The sequence below is a fragment of the Eptatretus burgeri genome, chromosome 14 (assembly GCF_056783735.1).
Source record: "Eptatretus burgeri isolate ZD-2024b chromosome 14, Ebu_testis_v1, whole genome shotgun sequence".
Lineage (NCBI taxonomy): Eukaryota > Metazoa > Chordata > Myxini > Myxiniformes > Myxinidae > Eptatretus > Eptatretus burgeri.
This window is the reverse complement of record NC_140974.1, coordinates 67,835,744-67,852,666: the sequence shown is the minus strand read 5'-3', so window position 1 is coordinate 67,852,666 and position 16,923 is coordinate 67,835,744. Positions and strand designations below refer to the sequence as shown.

The 16,923-nt window shown below is 42.4% G+C and overlaps 1 protein-coding gene across 1 annotated transcript in view; it reads right to left on the bottom strand.

Moving 5' to 3' along the window:
• Positions 1 to 2,069: 2,069 nt before the first annotated feature.
• The window catches only part of LOC147013519 (galectin-8-like), a 55,507-nt gene continuing 40,653 nt past the window's right edge, over positions 2,070 to 16,923 (bottom strand). Inside the window, exons 8-9 of the mRNA XM_085855378.1 lie at positions 10,541 to 10,703; positions 2,070 to 2,951 (exon numbers count right to left, since the gene is read on the bottom strand). Of these exons, the coding sequence (XP_085711504.1) occupies positions 2,784 to 2,951; positions 10,541 to 10,703 (331 nt within the window). The 3' untranslated portion in view covers positions 2,070 to 2,783. The remainder of the gene's footprint in view (positions 2,952 to 10,540; positions 10,704 to 16,923) is intronic.

Here is a 16,923-nt window from a genome sequence, read left to right as displayed (position 1 = left end):
AAATGCGCATAAGAAATAGAGAAATTATTAGAATACAACAAGTCATCACTATCCGGAAGTCCGAACGTTGTAACCCGTAATGGGGAATGCGGCTGAGGATCTCTTCCCCAATGGCCACGCCTACGCAGCAACGTGTCCTGTGATTGGTAACTAAATGGCACATCAGCCACGCCTACGCAGCAATATGTCCTGTCATTGGTTGGTAAATAAATCGCCATAACTTGGGAACCAATTGTCCGATTAATATCAAACCTTGAAAAGGCACATACTCAGGTCCCCAGCAATATAGCTGGCAAGTTTCAATTAGATCGGACCAGTGGTTGTCGAGAAACAGCAGTCACAGACAGACAGACACACACGCACGCATGCACGCACACACATTGCTGGAATTATAGATAGATGTGTGCCAAGTTTGAACAAGATTGGTATATAGCTGTCCGATAAATGGTTGAGGACGTGTTCAACATCATGTTGTTTTTTACAACTAAAATGGCTGCCAGTCGGCTATCTTTGATCGAATCGCAAAACATAACGACGTGCTTATGTATACCACCATGCATTATCTTTGAGACAAGTTTAAACAAAATCGATCCATACAAATCCAACATATGGATGTGGATGGATGGACAAGCCCCAATCCAAAAGACCCCATTTTGAAGGGGGGGCAGTTAATAATAAGTAATAAGGGGGTAATTAATAAGTCCAATGAGAGCTAATAATATAAATGTTTAGCTGTGACATGTTTTTAAATCTAAAGCTTATCTATAACCATACAGAAATGTACAGATACACAAAACACAAAGGGGAAAACGAGAGATTAATGTTTTGAGTTTCTTTCAAGGCACCACAAATAATTGAAATGTCTAATGATGCTTAAATAGCTATTTAGTTGACTATAGTTAGTCAGTTATTTGACCCATAATTAAAAGGTGTTATTAAGATCAAAGCCGATTGTAGGCCGAGGTGCACAGAAACAGTCTCAAGTGGTCAAAAGGAAAACGAAATTTCCACTCCCTCAAGAACCATCATGTGTATCAGGTGAGAGACTGATACAAACAGAGAGAGAGAGGGAGAGGGAGAGAGAGAGAGAGAGAGAGAGAGAGGGTGAGAGACTGATACAAACAGAGGGAGAGGTATAGAGAGGTATAGAGAGGTATAGAGAGGTATATATATATATATATATATATATATATATATATATATATATATATATATATATATATATATATATATATATATATATATATATATATATATATATATATATATATATATATATATAGATACATTCAGACATAACGTTCTGCAAATTTGCTTGCATCGTAACATCCTCAATGAAAGGAACATCTATGTTGAGTAACAAAATGAGGAAATTTGTGTGTGCTCACATAAATTATTCTGAGACATCTGGTTTTCAACTGCAGAAAGACCTAATTAGATTTGAAGATTGCCCTTGTCATTTCAAATGTGGAATAAATAAGACTTATTTGACTTGCAAATTTTTTTTTTGATGTATTTAAAAGTTTTGGAAAGGATTCTGCAAAGTGGGGAATAATACAATGCACCTATTTTGTTTGAATAACCTATTGTAATGGAGTTTCAGGTGGATGCTCTGTTATGACACGAGGAACTGGTTGGCTCTGATCATAGATCAGCAATTTAAAATCTTCCCTGCAATCATCACCCATCCCTATTCCCAAAGAGTCAAGTGATGTGGTGATAGAACCAGTACTTCAGTCATCATCTGCTTATTTGTCACTTTACACTGGTTGCTTGACATTCTTCGGAAGGTGTTCCGTGACACTTTTTGAAGCAGCCGAGTGACTTCACTCTCAAGGTAGGGGCACAGTGAATCTCCTTCAAACAAACTCCTTGGATAAAATACAAGTTCAAAGTTTCCAATGGCTTCATTTTCTCAATGGTGCGAGAAGACCACAAAACAAACAGATATCGGCCAAGTTAATCTCTTTCCTGCTTCAGGTCGCTTCAGGTAGACCCCTTTTCAAACACAAGGAATCCCACTGAAAGAGAAAGCCCAACGACAACAACATTCAGTCGCTCATGTATCCTTATTTTTTCTGCAATTTTATTATCCCAGCACACCATACTTTGTAAGAAGAATACACGTGTACATGTTGCTGTAAATACTGATATACCATTTCCACCTTAACCCTAGCAGTCACTGCAATCACAATCGAGACTCTTCGAAGCACAACCCAACATACCCTCATTGTGCAACTCCTATCCCTGTGATGAGGAGCCACTCCCCAACAAGATACAAATCTCCATCATCGTGATATATGTTGGCTGTGAAATTATCACAATCAATATACATCACACAACACAAGTTGTTCGTCAAATGAAGCACATCGTAACATCATGGATCGAGACTTAGACCAGCCTGTGAGCTGGTAGCTTACAAAATAAAAATTCCTGTGTGAGTGAAATATATATATATATATATATATATATATATATATATATATATATATATATATATATATATATATATATATATATATATATATATATATATATACACACATACATATGGTGTATGGATGTACCTCTTTCCCCAAAATTTCATTAAAATGCATCTACATCATGGAACCTGGGATAATGGAGACATGTCCTGTTACCTTAAAGACCCCACACCCACCACTGACAATTTATCTATTTTTGCAAATGAAACAAGTTTCCATAAAACAACTACCAAAGTAAAGAAAAGAGAAAGGAAAAAGATAATCCAAAATGTTTAGCTGTAAAGCAAGGAGATGAACCACTCATGTCGATGGGCTGTAGCCCGGTAGCAGTGCCAAGGCGAGGATTTTCACTCCTTCATTTATTTCCAGAAAGCTTATCTTGTACGGTGGAAGGCGGTGGCAGAAGCTCGCCATCTTATGATCGTCTTGAAAGATCACAAATTCGGTGTTATCACAAAAGAACGTGAGCTGTGAGGCAAACAGAAACAACAAGAGTGAATGAAAGATCTCCCTGTAGATCAAACAAAACACACTTTGTGGTCTAAGATTCTCGATGTCACAACATGTATGAATTGGGTGATAAATGAGAGGGAGGTGGGGGGGGGGGGAAGGAGTTTTACCGAAGCAGAGAACCTTCCATCATCATGATAAATCCACACATCGGTGACAAACAAATATCAAATGAAAAATCATTGGACTCTTGATCCACATAATTAGCATTTGTGTCAGGCCATCAAATCAGCTTGTGGGGCCTCTTTTGCCTTAATGATGGTGTGGACATTTATATGAAGAGCCTGTGTGTCCATTAGAAGATACCCTACGACACGTTCTTTCTGCCCGTTGCTCTTCACTAGCATGACAGATGAGGAACTCTGATTCCCTCAAAATTTGCACAGATTTTTTTTGCTTTTCTCCAACATCTCCACATCCCAGTTTTTTGGAAGATGAAGGTGGTGTTCTCACAAAATCACATCTGTTCTGTCCAACAATCGGTGGCATGATGGTCAGTTTCCATCTTGAAATCGTTTTCAATGGTCTGATATATCTGGTTTACCCTATCGACAATAGACAGGGTTAGTCTTGCCTGTAGCCGTACACTCCGTTACGATGTTCCCCACACTTGAAGTTGGGATGATGAGGAGTTCCTCCAAATGGAAGTGCTCGTTTTCTGGCAGCCAATTATAATCAAGCCTCTTCAAAGTGTTCACTCTTTCACACGCGAGACATGTTTTGAAAACAGAGCAGTGACGTCATTTTTTGACTATTTGTACTGCAGCTCTTCAAAGAACACCAATGTCGTGCACAGAGTCTTGTCACCAAAACCTCTTCTTGTTCTTATTTTGTAGTTGGTGCTTTCAGAGCCACAAGGCTCGATGTACACCACGTATCCAAACTTGGACGCTATAATAAATAAGCTATTAGGTTTCACCAATTTTTTATAGGGCTCTCCCACGATCTCTTAAAAAATCTCAGCATGGCTCTCAGCATAGAGTCGAGGGTTCTTCTGGTTCAGTATGCGTAAGATTTCCGGCAGGTTTTATACTTTGATCTCCACTCGAATATTCCACATAAGACACTGTCTGCCTTCCTCATGAAGTGGACATTTTACAAGAAGTAGGTGCACCAAATCCTACAATGCCCTGTAGAATGACATCCTATTCTATGGAGGGAACAATGTAGACGACAGTGTCCGATTCTCACCCTACTTAAAGCCACCTGTTCTCTTTGTGCAAGCCGGGGAAGCTTCACTGGAGGCATCACATCCGGGTGCATCTTGTGACAAAATCTTGCCTTCGTGCCGCTGTCCCACTGGACTTGCCATTTTTGCATGATCCGGTCCTTAACGAGACTGATGATTTCTGACGGGCCCAGAGGAATTTCCGTAACTTTATCACTTCTAAAGTGGTGATAATTGGAACTTGGAACTTTATGAAAGGGATTAATTGGAGGAGAATCCAGCCCCATGTCCTTCGTGGCCTTCATGCAGGCTAGCCCTCAAGGAGGAGAAGGGGAGTTCTTACCAGTGGAGTTCTTAAAACTTTGTAACAACCTGGAAATGTTGCATAAGTTCCAGGAAGACTCAAGTATATCCATAAGTACATGATTAAATATAACTTTTGATATTTCTCATTCAGTTCACAAATTTAATGAAGGAAATGTATGGCTTTTGTGTAGAGCTTAATGAAAAGCTGCCGAGGAGCAGTGCCAGTCAGAATGTCATGTTGCTCTTTATCAACTCTGAGAACGTAACAAAGTAATGATTCATTCCCTTGATCTGTGTAACTTTTGTCTATACCTCCAAACTCTGTGGGACCTTGAGGGGTTGTGGTTTAGCTGTACTTGGGCCTTGCCCACTGGAACCAACATTGTTTTTTAGACTCTGTTCCACTCTTTTCCCAATAGCAGAGAGCAGTTATTTTGACTTAAAACTTTGAGAAAAGTTACTCTTTTCCAGATGAAAAGCTATTTCTCTTTTATCCTGCTTGTTCTATCATTTCCCCCACTCATCCCTGCTTCGATATCGAGTTCATTTCGACCACACACCCTCCGACTTCATCTGTAATTTAGCCTGGACCAGGGAATTAGTCAACAGAATGGCTTCCTTGACTGGTGGCTTAATGTTAGGGACTTTAAGAACAGCCTCTGCATATAAAAGCTTCCCTGTAGTTTTTACTTGTTGAATCCAGACAGCCCTTTGAAATTCCACACACCCTCTGTAGGCAACACTGTGAAAATCCCCGCAGTTGGCACAGCACATTTTCTGGCTTGAACTGCGACCATTACACTTACTGCAGTGTCCTTTTCCCCGACAGGATGAGGCAGTGTGCCCGAACTTTTGGCATCGATAACATCTTATGTGGAGGGATGTATTCCCGGACAGGGAAAGCTTGATACCTAAGGAACACTTTAGGGGTAGGGAAATGCTGCAAAAAGGGCAACACCACTGATGTGGTCTCGACCTTAGCCCCCTCGAAATGTAGTGAAGCGCCGGGCATCAACTACATGTTTATCCACCAAATGGCTCTTAATATCCTCCATACCAATGGCAGTAGATACCCCATAAACAACTCCCCAACTTTCCCGCAGAGAACGAGGGATGAGGGCCGAGACTCGGACACCGCCAAAAGGAGAGTTTCTCAAAAAATGTTCTCGCTGCAATACCAACTTACGCTGGATCAGTAAATCGCCTGATCTAAGCTTTGCGGCACTGTGAACGTTGCCACATTCTTTCCCGATTAAAGAAGCCATTTTAATCGGGTTATCGAACATTAATGATTTGGAGCCTTCCAGCACCGAGATTATAATTGGGAATTTATCGCCCGCTTCCTCATGAACCTTGATCACATTCGGCACGTCTGACTCATCGCTGCTTCCCTGGCCAGGCCTACTCCTCTTCACGCCTGAACATCTAACAGGTCTCTGGCCCCTTGTAGGGCCATCCCCTCGTCATCACCTTATATAGACTCCATTACCTCACTCATCTAAGGAGGGCCACAGAGAGAAATTTAACCCTGATGTCAAACGAACACAGGAAGTGATTCGATACTAAATACCGGAAGAACTCAGAAGCACCCTCCAACCCACCAAAAGGTGTCCCAAGATCTTCTCGGAAAAAATGCTTTAGGTTCGTTCGATTGGCAAAACTCTTCCCTCACGAGCATTATTCAGGTGAATTTTTGTTGCCCAACACTTGGCACTGCAGAATACACATTATCAACCTGAAACATACAGTGCGGAGAACAAGTATTTGATACACTGCCAATTTTGCAGGTTTTCCCACTTAAAAAGCACGTTGAGGTCTGTAATTTTTATCATAGGTACACTTCAACTGTGAAAGACGGAATCTAAAACAAAAATCCTAAAAATCACATTGTATGATTTTTAAATAATTAATTTGCATTTTATTGCATGAAATAAGTATTTGATACAGCAAAAAAACAGAACTTAATATTTGGTACAGAAACCTTTGTTTGCAATTACAGAGATCAGACGTTTCCTGTAGTTCTTAACCAGGTTTGCACAGACTGCAGCAGGGATTTTGGCCCACTCCTCCATACAGATCTTCTCCAGATCCTTCAGGTTTTGGGGCTGTCACTGGGCAACACAGACTTTCAGCTCCCTCCAAAGATTTTCTATTGGGTTCTGGTCTGGAGACTGGCTAGGCCACTCCAGGACCTTGAGATGCTTCTTACGGAGCCACTCCTTAGTTTCCCTGCCTGTGTGTTTCGGGTCGTTGTCATGCTGCAAGACCCAGCCACGCTGCATCTTCAATGCTATTGTTGAGTGAAGGAGGTTGTTGGCCAAGATCTCACGATACATGGCCCCATCCATCCTCCCCTCAATACGGTGCAGTCGTCTTGTCCCCTTTGCAGAAAAGCATCCCCAAAGAATGATGTTTCCACCTCCATGCTTCACGGTTGGGATGGTGTTCTTGGGGTTGTACTCATCCTTCTTCTTTCTCCAAACACGGCGAGTGGAGTCTAAACCAAAAAGCTCTATTTTGGTCTCATCAGACCACATGACCTTCTCCCATTCCTCCTCTGGATCATCCAGATGGTCATTGGCAAACTTCAGACGGGCCTGGCCATGCGCTGGCTTGAGCAGAGGGACCTTGCGTGCACTGCAGGATTTTAATCCATGACGGTGAAGTGTGTTACTGATGGTTTTCTTTGATACTGTGGTCCCAGCTCTCTTCAGGTCATTGACCAGGTCCTGCCGTGTAGTTCTGGGCTGATCCCTCACCTTTCTCATGATCATTGAGGCTCCACGAGGTGAGATCTTGCATGGAACCCCAGACCGAGGGAGATTGACTGTTATCTTGAACTTCTTCCATTTTCTAATAATTGTGTCAACAGTTGTTGCCTTCTCACCAAGCTACTTGCCTCTTGTCCTGTAGCCCATCCCACCCTTGTGCAAGTCTACAATTTTGTCCCTGATGTCCAAAGACAGCTCTCTGGTCTTGCCCATTGTGGAGAGGTTGGAGTCTGATTGATTGAGTGTGGACAGCTGTCTTTTTTGCAGATAACGAGTTGAAACAGGTGCAGTTAATACAGGTAATGACTGGAGAATGGGAGGGCTTCTTAAAGACAAAAAAAAACTTACGGGTTTGTGAGAGCCGGAATTCTTACTGGTTGTTAGGTGATCAAATACTTATTTCATGCAATAAAATGCAAATTAATTATTTAAAAATCATACAATGTGATTTTTAGGATTTTTGTTTTAGATTCCGTCTTTCACAGTTGAAGTGTACCTATGATAAAGATTACAGACCTCAACGTGCTTTGTAAAGACCCGGTCACACCTTGACGTTTTAGCCAACGTATGCCAATTTTTGAATTTTTTTTTCTAAAACGCTGGCACACGTTGAATACGTTATGGGTAAGTTTTGATAACATTGAGAGCACGCTGAAAAACACTGCCATACGTCGTTGTACGTTGGCTTTAAACGTTGTACTTTTCGGTTGTCCTCAAATTTTTTCATGCTTGAAATTTCACGACGTATGCCGGCGTATGACTCACACGTTCCGCTTCGCTGGCCACAAGTTGTATGCACGGTCTGCGATCGTTGACAGACATCAACACATGCTACTTGTAAGTTAATCATAAGTTGAGACACGCCGAGGTAATGTTTAGCGTACCCGAAACTTATTTCTAACCTATGATTAACGTGTTGTTGGCACGTTACGCGATCGTTGACAGACGACACATCGACAGACGTTACTTTTAAGTTACTCATAGGCTGAAAGACGTCGGTATAATGGATCGTCCTTGCGTCAGCGTCCACAGCCACGGCCAGGACACTTATTTGCAGCATTCTTCAAACTTTTCTTCGGCATGACGAGGATGTTCACACTTCGATGTCGAGCTTGGCTATGATTCCAATTGTCCATCGGCAGCGTCTATTTAAAATAGTCGAGTTTGAGCGTTTTAACACGTTCAGAAGAAACGCTTCAAATTTCCAAACCCCAGCGTCAAAAAACAAAGGCGAGTGACAGCAATTTAAATCGTTCATTGTAAACAATGAAAATAGCTGAGTGGTACCGTTTAAAAGTCGTTTAGTGTAAAAAAAATCCAATTGTTGAGCGCAAGCGTCTACTTTCAATAGTGGAGATGCAGCCATTTAAATCGTTGAGTGGCAGCCGATGAACCTACCCGTGGACACGCGGACGCAAGGACGATCCATCATGACCCACACCCTCCCCCTCACACTCACCTACTACTGCCAACATGAACAAACTACTACTAATACTGATACTGATACTGATACTGCTGACATGGACATCGACTCAAAAAGGAACTCGAAAACACTGTTGGGTTCCCCTTTTATGAGCAGCATTTTTATATACCAATTCCCAAAACCGCTGGGAACACGTCTTTATATGGCAGTTGTAAGCTAGAAACACGTTCATTTTTTTTTTTTGTCGACCGGAAGACGTCATTGGAATACGTCTACATACGTCGATGTGTGTTGGGACTACGTAAAGAATTGGTTCAAAGCACGTCAAACATAAGTTATAAATAAGTTTCGCGTAAAAAAGACATTACCGTGACGTGTTTCGACTTATGAGTAGCGTATAAGTAGCGTTTTTGGACGTGTATAAGCGTCCGCATATCGTTTGTAAAACTTATCCCCATCGCATGCGGAACGTGTGTCATAGGCCGAGTACGTCGTAAAATTTTGAACATGTTTAAAATATCTTGACGTACTCTACTTACTACGACGTATGATAGCGTACTTTAGCGTTCTACTCACGTATACCAAACTTACTCATACCGTATTTGACGTGCCCCAACGTTTTAGACACATTTTTCTTCGGTCAGCATACGCTGGCAAGATCGCCAAGGTGTGACCGCGATGTTGTCACTTCCATTTCTACGGCAGTTATGATTCGAATCGTTGTGCGTCACCCTTTTAATAGGCTACGTCACGACATCGTCGGCGATGCGTGCAACGCGCTATGCCTAAGTTAGACTATCGTTGGGCATCGGTTGTGTAGGCCGACAACAGGTTCAGCATTCGTTGGTATAAGTTATCTATAACACAACGAAACGTTCTGTGTCCATTACTAATATGTTATGCATAAGACCAACTCGTTATGAATACGTCCGAATCTTAAAAAAAAAAAACATCAAAAGTTCAACGTCAGCCAGCGTTTTACATACATTTTAATACGTTGCCATCGCTGGCTAAAACGTCAAGGTGTGACCGGGCCTTAAGTGGGAAAACCTGCAAAATCGGCAGTGTATCAAATACTTGTTCTCCCCACTGTATATTATAGTCACGTTGTTTCAAGGTGAACGGCATGGCTCTTCGAACACCGTGTAATGGAAACAAATTCTCAGGTAACTGCTTTAAAAGTGATATCAATGAACTTCAGACGCTCTTGCATTCATATATTACAAACTTCGTTATCATCCGCGATGATCCTCCGTTTCCAGAGCGTGATCGGTTCTGCCAATTTGAGGGTACTATACATTATTATTATTTATTTTTAATGGAAATTGCTACAAACAAGGCAAAATGCCACTCTCGGTAAGGGGCTAAGGGAAGGTTAGAAAATGGAAATTATGGTGTGAATTTTAAATGTGTTTTCGGTACCGGCACAGCACACAACGGGCTGTTTCAAAAATGCACAACGACCACATTTGAATGCTCGTGGATGGAACACCCAGCTTAACATCCTTTCAAAGAAGGCAAACTCAACGATGAAACGAAGGCATTTGAGGTGGCAAGGGTGGGGGGGTTTACTTCCCTTTTGAATTGATGAACATTCAGTCACAAGACGATGAATGTTCAACCAAGAATGGATACAAATCATCCTTCCTTGGAGCTAGATATGAATCTGTCATCACAATGAATCAAGAGGTGACCCTGGAACAATATGCACCTTTTTGTAACTTGCCAAAGTATTCGTTCAATGGTTGTTAAGTTAATTGTTCAGACTTGGAAAATTGAATTAAATTAACAAAGGGTATTTATTATTTGTTGAAATCAGAAGTCAAGTAGTGTAACCTGGGTGATGAGATTAATATCCAGGTTAAATTGGACAACTCACCATAAACTCCTTGTTGTATTCAAATGGCAGGTCGTTGATCACAAACTCCTCTTTCCAGCTTCCACATTCGAATGAGTTCATGACACACTTCTGCTGATCAAAGTGCACTTGGAACTGAAGAGCGATATCATTCGAGTTTACTTCTTTGAAGTTCACATGAAATCTGAATGGGAGAGAGTGAGGGGGAGAGGGAGGGAGAGAGGAAGGGAGAGAGGAAGGAGGAGAGAGAGAGAGACAGAGAGAGAGAGACAGAGAGAGAGAGAAAGATTGCAGTGACAGTGGAATGATCACCATTTTGTGCAAGGAGTAAAATTGACTTAAGAAATACTTTCTTATATTTCATGATTTAACGAACTTTCAGAATGTAATGATAATTTTAAACCGTGCCTTGTGGAACCCTCATTGAGCAAAATTTTGAACACACGAGTTTTCAATTTTATTTGATTGGTTCGGATCTAAATCTGATGGTCGCCCCATCGCAGACATATCGGTGGACTCTGATTGTGCTGTGTTCTACCACCTCCTTTCTGGTCTTGCACCCTCTGATAATTTCGTGCTTTGCTCCTCCCCCCCCCACCCTCTTCCCTGGTATCTACAGGGTGCATGCGGTCCACCATCAACCCTCTGCAGGTGAAACTTCCAAAATACAGGACCACTGCTCACCTCTACTCATTAGTTCTTCTTTTTTCCACTTTCCATTTACTTCCACATTCTCTTCAATTCAATCTCATTCTTCCCTGGTGGTCTTCAATTTAGCTGTTGTCCACCATCTCAGATCATCCCCCATCCAAATGCATGATCTTTTCTACTTCCTCAGAGCTATATATAAATCCGTCATCATAGATATGGACTCGATGTGTACCCTCGTCAACTCTCCACCTCCCCAATCCCACCTCCTCCCAAATTTGCAGTTTTCCCTTCCTGAGAGTTTCCTTCTGCATTCAACTTGTGTTCTTGTCCACCGCATGCATCCTTTCCTACCCCCCATTCCTCCCCACACCCATTCCTTGTCCAAGTCTCCCTCCACTTTTCCCATCAACTCCACTGTTGGTGTTTCCCCCCTTTCTACTCTTTTTGTTTTGCTGTGTCATCATTTGTTCAGTTGTTGTTGCTTCATATGCCTGTGGCTACTGGTTGCATCACTTTGTGGAAGTGTGGCTGTGCTACTGATGCAGTGCCCCTGTTACCAGTAAGCTGGTACTCATTTTGCTGACCTCAGAAGGATGACAGCTTGAGTGACCCCACCTTGTGTTATTTCAATGGTCACCAGAGGCTCAAACTCAAGATCCTAAGACCTTAAGCCATCCACCTTCACCATAAAGCCAACACTGGGCTATTCTGTTCAGTGTTTTAGCTTTTCCATGAGCCTTGACTCGAGACAAAAAACAACCAGTCACAACGCAAATGGGGTTACAAATCCCAGGGCTTTTTATTATGATTGTTTCTTGAAAGTTTCACTGATTTGGGGTTTGCTTATTTGAGGTTTATGAACCCACAGACTTCAAGCACTTTCTGCCTTCATGAAAGAGGTGCCTGACTCCTCATGCCACAACTGACCGTCACCACGAGGAGTCTTTCCAGCAGTAGTTCACTGCCACTTTAAAACCCAGTGTTCCAGAAAAAGCTGCATGTACTTCCTTTGTTCCACAACTACTTCTGTTATAAATGTATGAAGTGTGTGTGTGTGTGTGTGTGTGTGTGTGTGTGTGTGTGTGTGTGTGTGTGTGTGTGTGTGTGTGTGTGTGTGTGTGTGTGTGTGTGCACATGAGGCATGCTTTTTGTGTCTATTAATTACATACTATTGGAATGTACCATACCTTTTGACCCTTTCATGTTTTAAACACACATCCTGTTGAGGTATCTAAAGAAGCTCAAAACGTCCTTAAAACCACAGCATGGAATTCTAATTACAAAATAAGCAAGAACAAGCAGTCATAGACTGGTACTTACGAAATCGTCAGTTTGACCTCTGACCTTGTCAAATAAAAGCTGTCTCTAGAGAAGGTAGCGACGCAAACCAGAAGTTTCTACGATGATTCTGTACCAAACCATCAAAAATCGTAACGTCGACCGAAGCAAAAATCTCCATTTCTTCACGCAATTATTTTATATTATTTTATCAAAGTCACAAAACCGTAATATTCGGCCATCCACCAACAATCTTTACATAATCCGACGGCTCAGCGAGTCAGGCATGCGACGATAACCTCTATTGGGATAAAAAAAAGACTTTTAAACACCATCTTTATCGAAAACACCGTCAGCGCGCACACGGAAAACCTTTACCTGACTCAACGACGCGTCTGCTCGAGCGCACTGCATCACGTGGTGACCCGTGACGCGTCGAGTGAAATATTTTTTATTCAATCTTAAAACGTCTCCAAAACATCAGATTTTTACCAGAATTTCGACAACCGAGTTTTAAGCGTCCTAAGCGATCGCATAAACCGAAGACAAAATTAAAATCGAAGTTAAAACGAACTCGTAACGTCGAGCGAAGCAAAAATACTCCATTTCTCCACATGAATTTACGGAATTATGTTTGACCTCACTGTGATCTTGACCTTTGACCGATTTTGACCAAAATCTAATCAGCGTGAGCCATCACCCTCCTGAATCATGTGGTGTAATTTGACATTGGTAGCTTCTTCCGTTCTCGAGTTATCGTGCCTACAAACAAACACACAAACAAACAAACACACAAACAAACAAACAAACACACAAACAGAGGACGGAAGTCATCAATTTCCTTACGAAATCTTTACATTTCGTAAGTAAATGAGCAATCAGTGATTGCAGACCCTCGCCAGGACTTCTTTTGTGTGGCGTTTGTGTATTGGTGTAGTGGTGTGTTACATAATTAATGAGACATAATTAGAACTGCCACTTTATAACTGCTGGCAGTGATGACCGGGTACCAAGACGTCCCGTTTTGATGCAACCCCACTTTGATTGGACGCCTGACCCTGACCCATGACGTTTTTCATTATTATTCAATTGAATTTAGAATGGGATTTAAATAAATTCAATTCACATCAAATTGAAGACCAACTTGGCACATTCCTGCTTTGGAGTAATCAGAAGGAACCCGAGCAAGCAAAAAGCAAAGATTAAGTCATCAGGAGAACTTGGATAGGATTCACATGTCAGCTGCTACTTCTCTACCCTCAAACCCTTCCAGGCACAGCCAAGTGAGCCTTATTCAAAATTTTTTTTTAAATGTCAACAAAAAGAACCCATATCAAAAAAACAAAACTGGATGCCAGACCATGTGTCCGACCAAATCATAAATGTGAAGATTCATGGCAACTGATGAAGCGATTCCAGAGAAACCATTATTTACGATTTTCTTCAATCCACTATGGCTGCAAACCATGTGAGCTATCAATTATTCCTGAACAAGCTTATACCCATAAGGCTTGGGGATCATTTGTGTGAAGTTTCCCCTCAATTTGTCCAGCCTTTCTGGAGAAGATTTTTTATAGGTTTGAGTAAATCCAATATGGCTGCCAAACCATGTGACCTATGACGTCATATGTGTGAACCTTTTGTTCCTCATGGACAGATGGTCATATGTGAAAAGTTTTGCCTCGATCTGTTCAGCCACTTCAGAGAAGATTTTTGAAGGTTTCTTGAAAAACAATACGGCTGCTGAATTAGGTGTCCAATGATGTCATCAATTTTGTTTTTCTCTTGACCGTTTCATCCCTTGATAACCCTCTAAAATATTCATACAGATCATATGTAGCATTCTACATATGCAATTATGACGTAATAACGAAGGCACCTATGACATAATAAAAAAAAATCACACTTATTCTGCATGAGGATTATTTGCCATGCATTGTTGTTTGTCTTTCGGCTGCTCCGTGAGGGGTCACCACAGCGGATCATCTGTTATGATCTGCATTCTGATTTGGCATAGGTTTTATGCTGGATGCCCTTCCTGACGCAACCCTGGTCGCTTCTTACGACACAGGGATAAGGATTGGGTTTCGCCATGATTCCGGGCTGCCCTCCACCCTCTCATAGTGCGGCCCAGCACAGAGCTCCCGTCCTCGAGCGATCCTCCAACCCAAGCCTCTGAGTAGCCGGATTACAGGCGCATGCCACGATGCCTGGTGATAATTTGCCATGTGACAAGTTTCAATTTTTTTATTTGTGTGGTTTCAGAGATACAGAGGTCCAAAGTTTTTCCGTTTTTCCAACATGGCTGCCACACCACGTGACCTATGACGTCATAATTGGCATTGCAACATTCCACATGAGTAGGAACACCAATCGTGAAAATTTCGTCTCAATCCGACAAGCAGTTGCGGAGAAAAACACGAAAGTTCTGTATGGACAATCAAACAAACAAACAAACAAATGAAAAATCACTCACAGAGTGACAACTTGGCAAAACAGCACAAAGTAGAACGGCACTCAGTAGAGCGCATACCACTGCCAGGTTGAACAGTTCACCTTTTGTATCCCACTGATGGGCTGGATCCGAACTAAAATCCAATCTGCATGTTCTTGTCGCCTGCAGTATTCAACTCATCCACCTTGTATTGTCACTCGTCCACAACGTTTTGAGATACAGTGATATATTTAGTTTTTGGCCCTATCTATCCATTTTAGAAATTAGGCCTGTGTTGACCTTTTGACCTTAAAATTAATTGGTAGTTGAATTCAGCGACATGACATGAACATGCTTTTCAAATTTCAAGTCTTGAAAGTCTGTCTCTTTCAAGCTTCTGGGTCTCACTATCTGCCATGATCTTGACTGGGAAAGCCACATTTCCAAACTGGCCTCCAAAGACAGTCGCCGACTGGTAATCCTTCATCATGCAAAGTCCTTCCTCGGTCCATCTGAGCTCCTGACCACATTCAAAGCTTTTGGCCGCAGCCTGATGGAGTACTGCTCTCCCCTCTGGGCTGGTGCTCCTGCCTCTCACCTTTCTTGCCTTCACGCTGTGGAAACCAAGGCATTTCGGATCATTGGCATCTCCCGCGATGAGGCTGAGTCTTTCACTCTCTCACCACAGGCAGGTTGGTGGTCTTTCTGTCTTCTAACATCTCCTCTCCGGTCTCGACCCCCCCTCCCCCCCCAACTGTGTCTGCTATATGTCCCCACCATATTTCCGCAGGGCGTTCAAGGTCCGCCAACAACCCCCTTCTTTGAAAACTACCAAAATCACGAATCACTGCTCACCTTCACTCTTTCATTCCTCTTTTTTCCTCCCTTTGGAATAAACTCCCTCACTCTGTACAATCCCATTCTTCTCTCCAGGCCTTCAAAACAGCTGTTCATCACCACCTCTTATCATCCCCCATCCAAATCCTGGATCTTTTCTACCCCCTTTAATCCACCCTCAACCCACCTCCTTCAAATTCCCTGCTTTCCTTCCTGAAAGTCCCTGTTCTGTCCATCTTGTATACCCGGTGTTTCCCACCCCATCCCTCTCCCTTCCACAGATCTCCTAATGTCTGTTTCCCACTGTTTTGTCCTTCCCACTCCCGCCCCTCTTGTCTCATGCCAAACACCTTTCCCAACAAACAAAAAATTACCAAAGGAAAAAACAGCCTTAAGAAGACAGTGGTCTGAAAAGCTGTTCCACAACCTTTGGACACCAACCGTTGTAACTTCTTTCGGGACAAAAATATAATCCAGCCTTGACCTCTGTGACCCCCCTGCATTAGACCAAGTGAAATCTGGATCCCGGCTGCAGAAATCCTGAAAGACATCCTTAAGCTTGAAGGTATCCAGCAAGTCCGACACCCCTTTGGCCGACGCGCGGCTCGAAGATTCCTCCAAAGAGATGTTAAGGTCTCCCCCCACAATCAACAGTTTATGCGTACAGAGCCAAGGTTTTACCCGGTCCAACAATGTCTTCTTCTCCCAAGGCTGATGAGGGAGATACATATTCACCAACCGGAAGTGCTTCCCCTGGACCACAGCATCAACTACACAAACCCTCCCTGGCTCAATGACAACCACCTTCACCACCCTCCATGCGAATCTATTCCCAAAAAGAATACCAACACCATCATTCTTGTTTTTATCGCTCCCGGAGAATTTACACAAGCCCCCCCATTCCCGCTCCCATTGCTGGAAATCACAAGTCCCTGGTAAAAAACATTCCTGTAAAAACAGAATATCTAAATTCAAAGTTTTGAGTTCGGCAAAAACCCGCTGACACCTACTACCCCCCAGAATACTTCTCACATTCACTGAACCCACTCTTAATTCAACCCTCTTCATCTGAGAGGAACCGTTTTTGTAGTGGAACAGTTTTTACAGCAACCTTCCGGGTTTTCTTGAACCGAATCCCTTTATAATCCCTCTGGGCTCCAAACCCCAACCCAGACGAGTCTTTGGACCCCGATTTACCCGAAGA